This window comes from Grammomys surdaster, unplaced genomic scaffold (assembly GCF_004785775.1).
Source record: "Grammomys surdaster isolate TR1022 unplaced genomic scaffold, NIH_TR_1.0 205, whole genome shotgun sequence".
In the NCBI taxonomy this organism is placed as follows: domain Eukaryota; kingdom Metazoa; phylum Chordata; class Mammalia; order Rodentia; family Muridae; genus Grammomys; species Grammomys surdaster.
This window is the reverse complement of record NW_021604650.1, coordinates 2,593,923-2,612,520: the sequence shown is the minus strand read 5'-3', so window position 1 is coordinate 2,612,520 and position 18,598 is coordinate 2,593,923. Positions and strand designations below refer to the sequence as shown.

Below are 18,598 nucleotides of genomic sequence, written 5' to 3'. Positions count from 1 at the left end.
CCACCCCTGCCCATCCCTCCTAAGCTGTTATCCCATTGCCTTGGCCAAGCACCTGTACAGTCAGCTGATGAAGCTAGCTGCTTTTTAGGTATCTGGGGATGGGATCCAAGGTTTCAAGTACTTCTTTCCTTGGTAGATTTAGTCCCAGGCCCTTAAGGCAATGGCACAAGCCAGCTTGTATCATTGCCTTAAGGGCCCAATGCTCAGAAGTATGCAAAATTACCAGACCAGCCAGTGATGGAAAGATAAAGTTTTCTGAAATTATTTTACAACCTGTGAGTGTTTTGCCTACATGTATATCTGTGCATTGTGTGCCTACCTTGTACCTGCAGAGGCCAAGGGGAGGGTATCAGATCCTCTGGAACTGGAGTTACAGCAAGTTGTGAGCCATCATGTGGGTGGGTGTTAAGAGGCAAACCTGGATTCTCTGAAAGAATGACCGGTGCTCTTAAGTACTGAGCCATCTCTCTAGCTTGAAAAATCAGTTTTGAATGGGAGCAGCTCACATAAAGTCTAAGAACAAGGACTTTGAAGAAGTTAAAGAAGAACAGATTTGGCCAGATGTCGGGGCACACACCTTTAATCTCAGCATGTAGGAGGCAGAAGCAGGTGGATCTCTGAGTTTGAGGTCATCCTGGACTACATAGCAAGTTTAAGGCTAGTCAGGTCTATTACAGTGAGATTAATTTATTTTTTAAGTAAATAGATCTGAGTCACCAGTCTGCTCTAACTGGCTGTGTGACTATGAATAAGTGACCTGTCACCACCCAGCACCTCATTGTCACCATCTGCTTAGTGGGAAATACCTGTGGTGTCCAGAGTTAGTAATAATATATATTAGACCTGTAGCACTAACTGGAGGCCGAAGGAGGTGAGGGCTTGGCTGTTTCTGAGGAGTTTATTCTCAGAGGACTCAGAACCACCCCTTGGCTCAGATAGTCAGATAACGAACCCTGGAAGAGAGAAAATCTTGGACTAGGACTTCTGTGTCCTGAGCCACATGCTAGTACTGAGGGAAGACTACTGCAGAGCTAGACTCAATGGCTATGAGACAAAGACAAGTTAGATACAGTCAGAGAGGTAAACACACAGGGCTCAAGAAACAGAATGGCTATAGTCTGAATGCTGGACACATCCCAGACCTGTAATTCCACCCAAGGCTAGGTCACCTGGACAGTGAGGAGATAGGGTCTTGAGGGTAGGAGATGGAACTCGATCTGCTTTGGCATCTCTGCTCACCCCACTCGTTTAATCTTTCCTTCGCAGCAGTTCGGTTAAGCCTGGAGTCTTTCTCCTCTGGCCACTGCAAACCTGTCTGTTTCCTTGTTCTGCTAGGCTTTTCGGGAACACTGGCCCTGCTACCAGAGCCCCAGGACCCCCCATGAGTGTTGGTGAAGGAAGCCCGGGATAGTGAGGCCCTGGCCTGTCCAGGAGTGAGCCCTCCTCCATGCTACCTATCCTCCAGCGGCTGCAGCAATCCACCAAGATGATGAGCCGCAGGAAAATTCTGCTGTTGGTGTTAGGGTGCAGCACCGTAAGTCTCCTCATCCACCAGGGGGCGCAGCTCAGTTGGTAAGTGGTGAACCTTAGTGAATGAAGGGGTATGGCCCCATAGGAGGTACTGTAGTCCAAAGCAATCAAAAGGCTTCTTTGGGCTTCCCTCTGTTCCTGTAATCCACAAGTACTTTTCATCCTCTAAAGCAATGGTTCTCAGCCTTCCTAATGCTGAAACCCTTGAATACAGTTCCCCAACCTTAAAAGTTTCATTGCTACTTTATAACTATTTTGCTACTGTTATAAATCATAACATAGATATGTGTTTCCCAAAGGGTTGCGACCCATTAGCTGAGAACCTGTCTTTGCTTGTTGGTTCTAGAGCAGAGGGTCTCAGCCAGTGGGTTGCAACCCTTTGGGAAACACATATCTACCTTATGATTTATAACAGTAGCAAAGATAGGACTCCAAGGGCAAGACTGAGTACACTGATCAGTCACAGAATGAGTCAGTTCCCCAAGATCTGCATCTAGCCAGAGTCTTTGCTACAGTATCACAGCTGAATGCTTCCTTAATGAGTTGCAAACATCGTCTTGGGTTTTTTTTGTTTTGTTTTGTTTTGTTTTGTTTTTTGAAGACAGGGTCTCATTTTGTAGTCCCTACTCCATCCACTGTTTGTCTTTTCATGGTTTTTCTGTATATCCCTCTGTATGTCCTGGAACTTACTCTGTAGACTAGACTAGCCTTATACTCAGAGATCTGCCTACCTCTGCTTCCAGAGTGGTGGGATTAAAGGCCTACAACATTTACATTCTGCCTCCACCTCTGCCTACCACCAACCAACTTTGTAGCCCCCCTTTAAAGCTCTCTTTTGCAACCAAAAGGCTCCTCCTGAAACCATTTAGACAGCAATTCAAACAGCAATTGCCTCTGCTTCTCTAATGTTGAGTTTAAAGGCCAGCACTACTACACCTGCCTGTCCTCATGCTCCTGATCCTCCCTTGCCTCCCGAGTGCTAGGGTCTTAGGTGTGCACCACCATAACAAACACCAGTTTTTGAAATGCTAGAAAGCAAACCTAGGCAAGCATTTTACCAACTGAGCTGAATCCTAAGCCCTGCAAACAACTTACTAGACCACTACTTGAGACACAGTCCCTCATTTCTGAGCTCACGTCCTCATCTATAAAATGTGTGACCCTCTGGCCATGCTGACACAGGACACCATGTGATGAGAATTAGCCTCTGTTCTTGATTCCGTGTGTGAACCCACCAAATCCCTGTACCTTTTGAGGTGTCAATTTCCCCAATATTTCACATACACTTCAGAGTGATTTGCTAGTTTTATAAATAACCCTAATCCTAACCCCGTATAGACATTATCCTGAGCCCAAACCAGCTACACACAGGAAATCCCTGTGGGGCTCTCAAGCTGCTCTTATCACATAATGCTTAGGACAGAAGAATCAGGTGTGATTCAAAGACTGTCCAGATCTGATAGCTGACCAGTAATCCCAAACTTCCTTGTTTCAGGATCTAGGAACAGAAGTGAACAATACCTAGCACAAAGCAAAAGCTCCAGAAATGTATACATACATAAGTGAGTGGATCTCCAAAGGCCTTAATAGAAACATATAACAAACACAATAAATGTGTTGGTGCAAAGTCTGTTACCCCGCCCCACCCCCCAAAAGAGTGATGAACTAGTTAAGGGCAGATGTGAGAAAAAAGACATAGTCAAGACGTAGTGACTGAGTTGGCTCCAGATTCTTCTCAGATCCTCAGTTTCTAAACATTTAAAGTAAGATCCCTCAAGGATCTCGAAGGGCCATTGTCCTTTAGACTATTTCTGCATTTAAAAATTACCTTAGGACAGGCAGTGGTAATGCACACCTCTAATCCTAGCATTTGGAAGACAGAAGCAGGCAGATCTCTTGAGTTTGAAGCCAGCCTGATCTACAGATCAAGCTCTAGGACAGCCAGGGCTACAAACAGAGACCATCTTTTTTTGTTTTTGTTTTTTGAGACAGGGTTTCTCTGTATACCCCTGGCTGTCCTGGAACTCACTCTGTAGACCAGGCTGGCCTTGAACTCAGAAATCTGCCTGCCTCTGCCTCCCAAGTGCTGGGATTAAAGGTGTGTGCCACCACTGCCCGGCAACCCTGTCTTAAAAAAGAAAATTACCTTAGACAGAGCCAGGCATAGTTCGGTACTTTTAATCTCAGTGCTAGGGAGGCTGAGACAGGCAGATCTCTTTAAATTCAAGGCCAGTCTGGTCTACACAGCAAGCTCCAAGACAGCTAGAGCTAAGTAGTGAGACACTGCCTAAAAAAAAATTACCTTAAAACTTAACAGAGAAGCCAGGTATTGGTGATGCATCCCTATAAGCCTAGGACTCAGAAGGCTGAGACAGGAAGAGCACAGACTTCAAAACCAGCAGCACAGACACTGAAGGCTTTTCTGGGTTACAGAGTAGCTCTGCTTTAAAAGAAAAAGTATTGGCAACAGGTCATAGGACTTTTGAAGCCAGCCTGGACTGGAGCTCCAGCCAGAGGCCATGGAAGGGCCAGGTATGATGACTCACATTTTAACCCCAGAATTCCTTTTCCTCCTCTAAGACAAAGTATCACTTATGTAGCCCTGACTGTCCTGGAACTCATTATGTATATACACTGCATACCAAGATGGCCTTGAACTCAGAAATCCTCTTGCCTCTGTCTCTAGAATGCTGGGGTGAAAGCGTGAGCTACCACCTCTTAGCTAATCCCAGAACTTTTTTAAATCTATAATTTGTTTTTATTTTATGTTCAGTAGTGTTTTCCCTGCATATATGTCTGTGTGAAGGTCTCAGAAGACCTGGAGTTACAGACAGGTGTGAGCCACCATGTGGATGTTGAATATTAAACCTGGATGCTCGGGAAGGGCAGTCAGTGCTCCCAACCGCTGAGCCGTCTCTCCAGCTCTCAATCCCAAAACACTTGAGGAGAAACGAGAGGTGGAGACAAGAGAATCAGTCAGAAGGGCACAGTCCAACAGGGACAGAAACAGGAGAGTCTTAGCCTCAACAAGGTAGAAAAACCAATTCTAACAAGGCGTCCTCTGATCGCCGCCTCTTGCCATGGCACATGGGCACCTGCACATACACACAGTAAATAAGTAAAAATTACAAAACAAAGTCCCCAAAACTTAGCTGCTGAAAACAACAAACATTTATTCTCTTTCCGAATGTCTGTGAATCACAAATCCAAATGCAGCTGAGAGCTCCTGATTCCAGGTTTCTTGCAGGTTTTCAGTCAAGGTGTCTGACAGATGTACGGTCTTTTCTGAAGGACTAAAAGGGATCTGGAAAAGTTCAAGTAATTCACACTCTTCAGTTCTTCAAGCAGGCTGATGGGACTCTATTCTCAGTTTCTTTGGGACTGCTTCCTTCAAATATAAATTATCCTGGAGAGTGAGAGAAAAATCAGCAATGCTTCCCCACTATAAAGTCAGAGATGATACCTCATTTCTACCTTACTCTGTCGCATAGGACGTACCCGTGAGTCTAGCCCCACTCAATGGGAAGAGAACATATGACGGTGTACCTGCCTCCAGGAGGTCAGCATGGGTATCCGGGCTCATCTCCCCACTCCCTCAACCCCTTTTAAACAGGGTTTCATTGTGTTCTGGCTGGCCTGGAACTCATTCTGGAAACCAGGCTGATCTCAAACTCACCTTGATCCACCTAGCTCTGCCTCCCATGCCTCCCTCCCCCACCCCTACCCCCCACAGCCTCTTATTTGTATGTGTATGGGTGGTATGAGTGGTATGGCATGCAGTGCCATCTGAGGCGAGGGAATTGGATCCTCTGCAATTGGTGTTACATACAATTGTGGCCATGTGGGACCTGGGGAAATGAACCTGGGTCCTCATGAAGGGCAGCCAGTATTCTTAACAATGAGCAATCTTTCCTGCCTCTGTAGAACCCATCTAATAGGCTACCTAGCACCTGGTCCAATCATGAGTAAAGACCAGGCTGATCCACTGTTGCACACTGACCACATTTGTCACCCAAACTCAAGCTGTGTCCTTGCATTTACTCTTCTCAACACACCCTGGGCTTTGCAGGTACCCCAAGTTGTTCCCTCTGAGCTGCCCGCCTCTGAGAGAATCGCCACCCCGTGCCAAGCACATGGCTGTGGCCTTCCTGAAGACTCACAAAACAGCAGGTACTACTGTGCAGAACATCCTGTTCCGCTTCGCAGAACGCCACAACCTCACTGTGGCCCTGCCTCACCCTAGCTGCGAGCATCAGTTCTGCTACCCGCGAAACTTCTCGGCACACTTCGTGCACCCAGCCACGAGGCCCCCGCACATGCTGGCCAGCCATCTGCGCTTCGACCGTGCAGAACTCGAGCGCCTCATGCCTCCAGACACGATCTATGTCACCATCCTGCGCGAACCTGCCGCCATGTTCGAGTCCCTTTTCAGCTACTACAACCAGTATTGCCCGGCCTTCAGGCGCGTGCCCAATGCGTCGCTAGAGACTTTCCTGCGCGCACCCGAGGCCTACTACCGTCCAGGCGAGCACTTTGCCATGTTTGCCCACAATACACTGGCCTACGACCTGGGAGGCGACAATGAGCGCAGTCCTCGAGATGATGCAGCCTACTTAGCGGGCCTCATACGCCAGGTGGAGGAGGTCTTCTCGCTTGTCATGATAGCAGAGTACTTCGACGAGTCACTCGTGCTGCTGCGGCGTCTACTGGCCTGGGACCTAGATGACGTCCTCTACGCCAAGCTCAACGCGCGCGCCGCCACATCGCGCCTGGCCACCATCCCCGAGGCGCTGGCGCGGGCCGCGCGCACCTGGAACGCGCTCGATGCCGGCCTCTACGACCACTTCAACGCCACCTTCTGGCGCCGCGTGGCGCGTGCAGGCCGCGCATGCGTGGAGCGCGAAGCGCGCGAGCTGCGCGAGGCCCGCCAGCGTCTGCTGCGTCGTTGCTTTGGCAACGAGCCAGTGCTGCGACCTGCTGCCCAGATTCGCACAAAGCAGCTACAGCCGTGGCAGCCTAGCCGCAAAGTGGACATCATGGGCTATGATCTGCCTAGCGGCGGTGCTGGCCCTACTACGGAGGCTTGCCTCAAGCTTGCTATGCCCGAGGTGCAGTACTCAAACTATCTGTTGAGGAAGCAAAAACGCCGCGGTGGTGTGCGGTCCAGGCCAGAACCGGTCCTGGATAATCCTCCCCCACGGCCTATCCGAGCACTGCCTCGTATCCCCCAGGGTACCTGAGTTCCACCTGCCTCCGGGAACTCAGGTCTTGCTCCGTTAAGGTCCTTTTATTCCCCACGGGCTTGAGCCCTATGTCCAAATGGAGGTGCGTCTGCATCTGAGCCTGCCACCCTAGTGTCACCTGACCCCTACTTTCTGGGATGGCATTGATGGGCCACCCACTCCTTCCCAACTAGTTGGTGACTTTGACAAGAATCCAGGGGCATTCTAGTACTGCCTACCCTGCCTTTTTCTGGGGACTGAGCACCCCACCTGTCATTTGCGGGTGCTGACCCCCCACCTGTGTGAAGTGGATGACCACAAGCCCCAGGGAGGGACTAAGTCCTGGGGAAATGGTGTGCTTCTGGTCAGCACCTGGGCTTTTGTTCTTCCCAGGGCTACCTACAGTAGCTACCAGGTCCCCTACGGTCTTCTAGGTTCTACTTTCCCTACACACCTAAGCTGCTCCCAGTCACCCAGAACCAAGAATTCCTGTTTTGGGCTTTTTGTTGTTTGGCTCTTCTTTTCCTCCTCCTCCTCCTCCTCCTCCTCCTTCTCCTTCTTCTTCTTTAATAAAATAACTCTACATTATGCAGGGTGTATGTCAGTTATTGAAAGCCAGAATCTCCAGATTTGAGGATGAGGCAAAGTCTTAGGGAGATACCCTGGCGGGACCCACTCAGACTTGATCGAGTTCTCTGCTGCCTCTTCCAAAGGTCCCCACCATAATCCTTCTACCTGGCATACCCACACAAACAAACCATAGCTATCCAAACTCCATTCATTTACCAAAATGTGTCTTTTTATTCAGTTCAACTACATTTCCTTAGCACCTAGTTTGGACTAGGAAGCAAGTCTAGAAACCACCACCAACTACTATATGGCTTTGGCATCCTGGGAATAGGGCCATTTTCAGGTAAAGGGGTTCATAACTCAATTTTTTGTTTGTTTGCTTGCTTTTTTGTTTTGTTTTGTTTTGTTTTGTTTTGTTTTTCGAGACAGGGTTTCTCTATGTAGCCTTGGCTGTTCTGGAACTCACTCTGTAGACCAGGCTGGCCTCAAACTCAGAAATCCACCTGCCTCTGCCTCCCAAGTGCTGGGATTAAAGGCATGTGCCACCACTGCCTGACATAACTCAAGTTTTACCCCTGACCCCTGTGAGGCCTTGTCTTCACCACTGGGCATTTTTTCCTTACCCACAAGAAGATATGACTTGGATAGTGATCAGTCCCTCCCCCAATTCCCCTTAGCACAGCTACATACACTGTACTTGTTGTTGTGTTCAACACAGGGTTTCTCTGTGTAGCTTCAGGTGTCCTGGAACTTACTCTGTAGACCTAGATGGCCTTGAACTTAGAGATCTGCCTGCCTCTGCCTCCTGTGTACTGGTATTTAAGGTGCACACCACTACTGTCCTGAAATACTCTTAACTTTTAAATCTCCCTTAAAGAATAGCAGAAGCTGGGCAGTGGTGGCGCACGCCTTTAATCCCAGCACTCGGAAGACAGAGGCAGGTGGATCTCTTGAGTTCGAAACCATTCTGGTCTACAGAGTGAGTTCCAGGACAGCCAGGGCTACACAGAGAAACCTTGTCTTGAAAAAAAACTCAAAAGCATAGAATAGCAGAGACAGACAGGCATGGTAGTTCAAGTCCCAGCACTTAGGAGGCAGAGGCAGGTGGGTCTCTGAGTTCAAGGCCAAGCCTGGTCTACTGGGTGAGTTTTAGGACAGCCAGGGCTACACAGAGGAACCTTGTCTCAAGAAACCAAAACCAAGCAAACAAAAAATAGCAGAGAGGCAAGCCATGGTTATACAAGCCTTAATCCCAGCACTAGGAAGGCAGAGGCAGAGGCAGATGGGTGTTTGAATTTGAAGCCAGCCTGGTCTACATAGTTCCAGGCTAGTCAGAGTGGTAAATTGAGACCCTGCTCCACAAAACAAGTATAATGAGGACTCGGAATTCTGTTATTTTTTTCTAGAGCTACCTTGACATATTTAAGCAAATAATAAAATGGTAGCTAACATGGCCTGCTAGGTTCCAGTACTGTCGTAGAGCTTTGCTTGAATTAGCTTGTTAGATAAGCATTACTTTCCTCATGGTGGAACGGCACCTTAAGTTAAATGATGATCCAGTCAAATAGCTAGAAAATACCATCCAGATTTGAACCCAGACCCTGCAGTTTCAATATCTGCTTGCATGTGCTGTGCCTAGTGCTATTCAAATAAAGAAGGTCACATGCCACAGGCAGACTCTTTGCACCTTCTCTAAAAGAAAGTAAAGTAGGACACCTTGATATCAGTTCTTACATTATTTTTTGGTGAGACAATGGTTGGCCTGTTTGGGCAAGGAAGATTGTAGTGGCTGGTTGGCAGGCTTTGTGAAACTCCATCTTATTATTCTGTTTACTCTTAGTATAACAAAATATCTGAGACTCCACAGCTTATGAAGGGAGAAATCTCTTTTGGCTCAGAGTTCTGGAGGCCCAGAGCATGGCACCAGTCTCTGCTTAGCTGGTGAGGGCCTCATGGCAGAAGACAAGCAGATGCAGACAAAAGAGGAAGAGACAAAATAATATAGCACACTCTCACAGAAATTAATTCAGTCCCCAAGAACAAGAACACACACCCAACCCTGTCACTTCTCACAGGCCCTACCTACGTCCTATCAACTCATATTATAGACCAAATTTCAACACAAGATTTGGAGATTCCAAAAACATAAAAACCACGGCACTCTCTGAGTTTGATTTGGGTTATTTGCGTAGCACTCCACTTTGTACCAGTAGAGCTCTTAAAGGAGCAATTAGTGTCATGCAAAGCAATAATTAGGTTTCTACTGCTAAGCAGCAATAAAGAATTGTACTAGACTGGGAACCATCTAGAGGACAGGTGTCCTCTAGCCCCCAGGCCTAGAAAGTACTATTTTACCACCTCCCATAGCTCTAGTCCTTGATCACACACCTCCAAGGAACAGCCTTCCTCCTGCCCTTGGTTGGTCTAGAAAACTCAGACATTAAATAAATAAGTAAATAAACAAATAAATAGAACACTCGGACATGCCTTGTATCTGCCTTGAAGGGCCTCTGCTGTGCTCCATGGCCTTTGGGCATGGCCTCTTTTATATGGTCCAAATTCAGTATAGGTGCCATGCTGGATTCAAAACTACCTGGACCAGAGACTAATGGAACCCTTGAGCACTAGAAGATGGTTCTTCTCTCTGACTTGAGGCAGGGGCTCTAGGACCCTTGATCCAAATAGGTCCAGTGTCAGCTAGACCCAATAGACAGGCTCAATCTCTTAGGTCTCCAGTGCCTTGTAACAAGGTTCCTTATAGGATATGCATTTTGTTTGTTGTCCAATCTGTGGCCTGCTTCTTGACACATTAGCAAAATGTGGCCTCCTGCAAGGATGTCACCCTAAGGTCTGGAGCAGATATAGAAATAGTCACCAGAGAAGGAGTGGCAATGTATCTGGTTTGTATAGCAATTGATTATCAATGGTCTGAAGATCAAAGCTGGCTTTGTCTCCTACTGGCTACATACTTTGAAACAGGCCTTTGAGCCACATTCTCCTTCCCTGTGAGGTCAAATTACCTAAATGGAGCTGTAGAAACAGTGAGTTAGATAATCTGCCTAGCAGTGAGTGGGCTGGTTTGTGGACGCTCCTTCAAACCCTCCCCACCTGATTTTATCAGAGTTTCCCCAGTATTAATACTCTCTATATGGTATATGTCATAGGTTAGCATTGTTGGGGTCCAGGAATCACCTCACAAACCACATGAACACCAATCGCAATCAGACAGGGATAATTTATTGAGCATACATCCCAGGACTGGTTGACCAGGGTCATGGTCCAGATTCAGAACTGAACCATGGCATTGAGTTAAGATTCTGCAGGGTTTCTAAGCCCCAAATCCAAAAACATCTGTGCCAAGTTATTTCACCAATCAGGATTTAGGAATGGGGAGTGTTGCATGTAGTTTTAAATGCTACCACCTTTGCCCTGGATCAACTGTGCAACCAGCCCCTCCCAGCTTCCCCTTTGTTCTACCAGGCTTTAGCACCAGGAGGTGACACTATGGTACCAGCTCCCACCAGAGACCCTTGAATTCGAGGATAAAAGACACACACACACACACACACACACACACAGAGAGAGAGAGAGAGAGAGAGAGAGAGAGAGAGAGAGAGAGAGAGAATTCCTTTACAATTTGCCTTGGCACAATTGCTGGGTGTTATTATCTCCCACCTGGAAAAGTGTGCCCTTGCCAATCTATTATCTCCGTCTCTCCACTTGCCCTAAACTTCAGTGTGGCTAGTCCCACCTGGCCCCTGCCATACATCCTTGGCCACCTGCCACAGGCCCCAGGCCCCAGCTCTCCCCAAGGCCTCACATGGTTGCTACATTCTTCTTCCTCCAAAGCATGGCAGAAAGATCCATCTCTTTTCCTCTTGGGATCCTGAAGTCCTGCCTGTACCTTCTGCCCAGCAATTGACCCCCAGCCTTCTTTACTGACAAATCAAGAAACAATTGGAGAACAGGACTTTAATATCAGAACCTGCCCCCCTTTCTAGGGTGTTTCCCTAGGTATATGACTTTGTTGTACATTTATTCTGTTCCCATTGGTTGGGGTATTCAACTGTGGCAGGGGACTTGCCTTGTCTAATATTCATGTCCTAACTTGTCTACTAGGAAGGGACTTGTCTAACATCCAAGTCTTAATTTGTCAACTGGGATGTCAGTTACCCACGTACGTGTCTCTTTCTCCCAAGTAGGATGTCAGTTCCCAGGGAGGTCTTAGGAATTTAAACTTTATTGGACCGCTACTCAAAATGGAAGTCTTAGCCGGGCAGTGGTGGCGCACGCCTTTAATCCCAGCACTTGGGAGGCAGAGGCAGGCAGATTTCGGAGTTCTAGGCCCGCCTGGTCTACCGAGTGAGTTCCAGGACAGCCAGGGCTACACAGAGAAACCCTGTCTCGAAAAACAAAAAACAAAAAAAAAAACAAAACAAAAAAAAAAACAAAACAAAAAACAACAACAAAATGGAAGTCTTACTTCAAATAGTTTCTTATATTGGTGCAAGTGTCTCTCTTATGTTAGGGTCCATCCCAGGGGTAGCTTATACAGAAAAATACCATAAAAGCTTATATACAGGTGCAGGAAGTGCTGTTGGGTGGTTGGTTTGTGTCCAAGCTTATTTTGGGTAACTATACAAAACAGTTCTGACTTCTATCATGACTAGTTTCCAAGGGCACAGACCATAACAGAATATATAATCAATCTTGGCATTAGAAAGTTTCCTAGTTGGGGGCTGGAGAGATGGCTCAGAGGTTAAGAGCACTGACTGCTCTTCCAGAGGTCCTGAGTTCAATTCCCAGCAACCACATGGTGGCTTACAACCATCTGTAATGGGATCCAATGACCTCCTCTGGTGTGTTTGAAGACAGCGACAATGTATTCATATACATAAAACAAATAAATAATTTTTTAAAAAAGGTGTATGCTGCCGCACCTGGAGCAAAATGTTTAAAAAGGAAGAAAGAAAGAAAGAAAGAAAGAAAGAAAGAAAGAAAGAAAGAAAGAAAGAAAGAAAGTTAGTTTCCTAGTAACAGGAGAAATGTATGAAAAGTTTCCTTATAGCAACAGGCTATCCATGTTACCTAGGCCCTTCTATCTTACCTAGGTCCTAACAGGCATATCCTATAAGAATTGTTCAGCCCGCATAGTGGTCCATGAGAAAGAGTAGGGTTGAAGCATCTCCAAACCCTGGAACTCTCATCCTGAGATAAGCAGGTATAGGATCACTCCTCCTCCCTGGCCCTGGCCTTTGTCTCCCAGCACACATATCCCTATGCCTCCACATTTGGCCCCCAGAGGAGGCCAACGAGCCAGGTCAAACTTCCTCTCTCCTTATAAGGTCATGTCTAGCAGGACTTGAAATTCCTACTTATCCAAATAAAGTATCCCCAGAGTCCTGGCCCTGGCCAATGATGTATGCTCATCCTGAAGCCCCTACCCACTCCCAAAGGTTTAGTCAGCCTTTATTCTCCCCATTAAATGAGCTGTCACATTGAAGCTGTCTCCCAAGAGTCTGTTCTCATAGGGTTCATAGCCATCTTCCACTCCTGGCCTTATTTCTCCTTCCTTCTCCTCTCATGAAGCACTGTTTGTGATTGTTGGTTGATTACACTATTACAAGCTGGGAGGCAGAGAAGGAACAGCAGCTGGCACCACAACATAGGACATGGAGACTGCCAGGACATGCAGGAGGAAGATGGGCAATCCTCTCCCAACCCTCACTCCAGGAGACATCAATTGCCCCTCTCTTATTTTCAGCTTCTGCCATCATGAGGGACTGGGTACAATGAAGGGGCAACCAACACCTTCCGGCCAAGGGTACTCCTTGGCATTGTATTGGTCCCACCCAAAATTACAGCAGGATAACTGATTATACCTGCAGCAATACCTACCCTATGTCATACTGCAGGACAGTCGTCCCCCTTACCCTCCCCCTTCCACTACCCAGCAGCTCTGTGGCACCCCAGACTTCACCACAGGTTACCTGCCATGGCCTCAAAGATAAACACTATGATAGATGGATTGTGGTCACTCAAGATATTGAGACAGAATCCCATCTGGCTGCTTCCATTGCCCAGGCCTTTGCAGCAGCAATAGAACACAGAAGGGGCTTGTTTTAAATGTGGAAAGAGGAGCCACTGGAAAGGTACATGCCCTAAGGACCCACTTCATCAGAATGCCACCACCCCCAAAACAGTCTGTCTCCAGTGCTGTAGGGGCTTCTTCCCCCTGGAGGAGAGACTGCTGGTCCCATTATGACTAGAATAACAGCCCAGTGGAGCCTTTAAACATAAAATGGGGCAGCCGTTGGCACTGATATTAACAGGGAAAACTGCTCCAGAAGAAGCTTCCTGGGTTTCCAGCATCTCAGAAGGCCCCACCCAAAGATAACCTGAAAAATAGGTGACAAAAGTCTACTTGGTACTGGAGCAGATAAAACTATCTTAAGACAACAAGAGGTCTCATAAGACTGAGAGCTAATTTCTCCGCCTCAACTTCTATGCATAGGAGGGCTCTCCCATGCCTTTACCACCAAACAAGCCTACAAATGGGAGACTCCGATGGTTCTACAGACACGATACGCCCCCTTGTGGCCAGCATTGCATTTATCATCTAGGAAGAGATTCTGGAGGCTCTGGAAGTTACTCTTACTAGTCAGCCAAAAAGCAATACAAAACAAAATTACAGTAAGATAAATGATTATATCTTCAGTAACAATTATACTCATAAAAACTTTTAAAACACTCCCCCAAACACTGAGCGATTTGTTTATAAAAAAGATAAAGAGAACCGGGCGGCGGTGGCGCACGCCTTTAATCCCAGCACTTGGGAGGCAGAGACAGGCGGATTTCTGAGTTCGAGGCCAGCCTGATCTACCAAGTGAGTTCCAGGACAGCCAGAGCTATACAGAGAAACCCTGTCTCGAAAAAAAAAAAAAAAAAGAGAAAGAGAAAGGGAATATGTTCTATATGTGTGTGTGTATGTGTGGTGAGGTATGGGGGAAGGGGATGTCTCAGCGGGCCCATGCCGAGATATTCCTTCCCCTTAGGGACCAGCCACAGTACAGTATAGAATAGAGTTTATTCAGGGCATGGGGAGGAGAGTTAAGAGGGTAGTAGAGGCAGAGAGAGGGAGAGAGAGAGAGAGAGAGAGAGAGAGAGAGGGAGAGAGCGAGGGAGAGAGAGAGAGAGAGAGAAAGTAGAGAAGTAGAGAAGTAGAGGAGGCCGGCCATGACCACGTGGAGAGAGGGGGAGGGGAAGGGGGAAGGGGCAAAGGGACAGAGGGATCAAGAGATCAAGAGAGCAGGAGAGCAAGAGAGAGAGGAGGGGCAAGCAGCCTTTTTTATAGTGGGCAGGCCTACCTGGCTGCTGCCAGGTAACTGTGGGGGGGAGCATACCTGGCTGTTGCCGTGTGACTGTGAGGATGGAGTTTAGACAGTATGCTAACACTAAGGGTGGCTGTTAAATAAAACACTTCCTGCCTTGACTGGTCTCCAACAAGCTTATCTGGGTTAAACAATGGCCTCTATGAAGGGAAACCTTTAAGCACTCACACAGTAAAAAAACAACCCCAACTTCACCATATTCGCCTTTCCTACAGTCCATGGAACACACCTGTGTTGGCTATAAAAAAGTTCTGGGGGGATGGAGACTACTTCAAGATTTAATGACAATAAAACCATGTGGGTTTGAGGGCTCCCCAAAGGGGGAGACCCCTTGTCTCCATCATTTCACAAATGCCCCTCTCTTAGCTATAGATACTAAAGACTAAATTTTTTCTATTCCCCCTCTACCCACAGAATTGCCAATGCTTTATGTTCTCAATAAACCCCATTAACAACTATGGGCTGGCCTTACTTACCATATGAGTGGACAGTCCTCCTCCAAGGTATGGCAAATAGTCCCACCATGTGCTAAGAAGTCATTGCCATAGCACTAAGGCCCTACTTTGACAGAGATCGCCACAGTTCTCATTAAATGGATAATAACTTGGTGTGGAGAGACTCTTCCACCTCCCCCTCTCAAACTAAGGATCAACTAACACATTATCTCTCCTCCCTTGGATTTAAAATAGCTCCTCACAAAATACACCTTACTCTACCCATCACAGTCTTGGGAATGGAAATTTCCCTCACCTCAATGCACGCTCTCAAACCCACCCTTTCCTGCCCTCAAATCTTAGCTCTCACCTCTCTCCAAAGCTTTTTGTGAAACCTTAATTGGCTTCAGCTATACAATGAAATCTAAAAGCTGCAGGTTTTTCTAACCTGGCTAGCTCCCAAATAATTGAGATAAATACTTATAGATTTATTCAACAAGCACCAAACACAATAACTGGGCAGACATTCCTAACCCTTTATGCTACACCTACAGCCTCTCTTTGATCTCCTAAACGGCGATTAACACAAAACAAACAAAAACCCCTTCGTTTCCTCAAGCTCTCTTCCAAGGTGAGGCTTTAGGTACCATTAATCCAGCCCCAGAAGACATAGCACTCCCTAGGTATGCTCCAATAGTGCCCAACAGCTTCTTTGTAACTCCTCCCCTATTCTCATGGGAGCACTGTATCAGGCCTGGAGATTGCTGGAATGGCTCTACAACCTGGTGTGCAGTGCACCTAGAATTCTAACTGAGATTCATGCACTCACAATTATGATTAGAAATGGCAGGGGGAGAGCCCGGAAAATCTTAAGAGAAGAACTCCATGTCCATGTCACCCCCTTTTCTCACCAATATTCAGGGGCTACTCAGAAATCACTCCCACTTTGGTTTTAGCCTAATAGGATTCCTGAGAGAAATTGATATTATTATCCTAACAAAGGTTGGGTTTCTGCCCTACCTCTGTTCTGGCGCTTTAAAAAGGCCCATTAGAAAGACCTGCTCAGTATTTACTGGTGGAGGGAAGAGGAGAGCCATGGCAATAATGTACCACTCCCCCAGGAATGAACTTTGATTTAGAGAGTTGCCTCATTGCTCCCCAAATATATAGAACTATATGTAATTTATTTAGTCCTCAAAGAACTCAATGGGCCCTTTATTCTTTTCTCAGACAGTGTATATGTTATTAATTTGCTTCCCTGGTTATCAAGATTCTTTGTCAAACTAGTTGAAAATCCACTATCCCCTCTTCTCATCCACATCTCCATCCTCTTACAGGAAAGGGCCGCTCCCCTCTGCATCGAGCAAGTCGGATCTCAGAGATCCCTACAAGGTCCAGTATCTGAGCCCTCGCTGAACAGACTGCCTCTATAGGAGCATTCACAGCCTCGGTCGAGCAAGCAGATCCATTTCATTCACACACACACACACACACACACACACACACAAATATAAAAGAGTTTCATGCCTACTTCCCTTACGTCCGTATTGCCCAACTTCAGAGGATAATAAAAACGTGCTTCTCTTGTGCATCCCTACATTTCATATGAGTGACAGCCCAAATGGGAGAAAGTTCAGAAAGATGAATTCACCCATGTGCTCCACCTTTACCATCATGGGCGTTCCTCAGCAGACTAAAAACTGACAATGGACCTGCCTTTACCAGCTCCCAGTTTAAACCTTCAGCTCACAGATTGCCCATCACAAGGGGATTTCTTACAGTCCCCAGAGCCAAGGAATTATAAAAACACATGAAACTCTAAAAGCTCAACTTAAAAAAAAAATCACCTACCCCCTCCCCAACAAAAGTTTAATTAGCAATGGCCCTAGCCATTCTAAATATATTTGATACTTATAAAGGTTCTAAACACCCTCCTATCTACCTCCCTCCACCAGGACTAACTCCTCCCATCCTGGTACCATGACCTGATCCCTTAGATAGAATATGAAAGGTTCTAAACACCCTCCTATCTATCTCCCTCCACCAGGACTAACTCCTCCCATCCTGGTACCATGGCCTGATCCCTTAGATAGAATATGAAAGGAACCAACCCTCTCCTCACAATGGGAAGGGGTTTTGTTAGTGTCTTTCTATAGAATGTACCCAGACCTACTTGGGTACCAGAAATGTCTAATGTCACCCCATCAATCAAGCAGATGGCCTGTCTCTTACTGATGAGTCAAGAACTGAGGAGGTGAAGGAGAAGCCACCCATGACTGCACAACATGATCTCCTGGAAGGATCATGACCTGGTGGTTGTTGCTCAAGGTATGTCCTGGCCTCCCCACCCCACCCCCTCCACCCCACCCTCTCCTCCATTATTATGGCTGTCTTTGTTAATCTCCATTCTAACTCCACTATTGCCCAGGCCCTCCCTAATCCTCCTAATACCCATCACTGGAGATTTTTTGTTAGAGAACCTATTATTATAGAAACAGGAGATTGCCCTTCAAAAGGGTGCAGGAGCCTTTGAGACTCCCAATACATCCAGCCTCTCTTGGCCTTGATCACCCCTTCATCTGCTTTCCATATCACCAACGGGGATAAATCCTGTCTCCAAGACCTCGACACCTATGGAGCCGCTGCCACTAGAATTACAAAATAGGACGGACAGGATCCAGTAAACTCAACTCGACAACCAACCCAGACACGGATATCCCAGGCCTCTGCAGCAAACGCTGGAAGACAGGAGTAGCAGGCAAGTATTACTTCTCCATACCCTGCCACTGACCTACATATTTCCAAGTTGGTCCTGCTCCACAACCAAATCTACTGACATGTCGTGGACCAAATCTACTGACATGTCGTGGACCAGGGAGTCAAAATCACCCAGGAGGTCTGAGCCTCCCTTCTCTGGTTACAATACATCCAGTACATGGCTGACTTCTTCCATCTAACTACTCACCCCAACTCCTCCCCTCCCCCTACTTTTTCTGTGCCTCTTCTCCTCCCCCACACTGCGCCACATCCGTCTCCCCCTCCACCGCCATTGTTAGCAGCTGTTCCCATTAACATCTTGCTTTATGACCCCTGTGGGTCCTTACCCACATTAAAGTTACAAAACATTCCTCTTTTTCATCTTTCCTTCCCACTTTGCCTCATAAGACCTTCTCCCACCATGTTACATCACTGTCTGTCACCAGCCATGTGTTAACTGCACCCTGCCCCGCCCCTGCTTTTCTCTGGTGCAGTAACATCATCAGTCCATGTGCTAACTCCTCCCTCTGAGATTTTGCACATACGCATTGATTACCCCACAGGTTTACCTGTAAATCTAAAGAAATTGCCTGGCAGTTCGGAGGGGACTGGAGAAAGAGGGAGCTCTTCAATTCCATGTTTGTCTGATTTGGCCTGGTCTAAGAGCAACAGGGGCTTCTGGGGTGGCTCTGGC

At 47.0% G+C, this 18,598-nt stretch overlaps 1 protein-coding gene across 1 annotated transcript; it reads left to right on the top strand.

The window, feature by feature from the left end:
* Positions 1-1,447: 1,447 nt before the first annotated feature.
* Gal3st3 (galactose-3-O-sulfotransferase 3) lies at positions 1,448-6,893 on the top strand. The gene is made up of 2 exons (XM_028771288.1): positions 1,448-1,572; positions 5,600-6,893. Exons 1-2 carry the CDS (start codon positions 1,448-1,450, stop codon positions 6,768-6,770), a joined length of 1,296 nt encoding a protein of 431 aa, XP_028627121.1. The 3' UTR covers positions 6,771-6,893.
* The last annotated feature ends 11,705 nt before the right edge of the window (positions 6,894-18,598 follow it).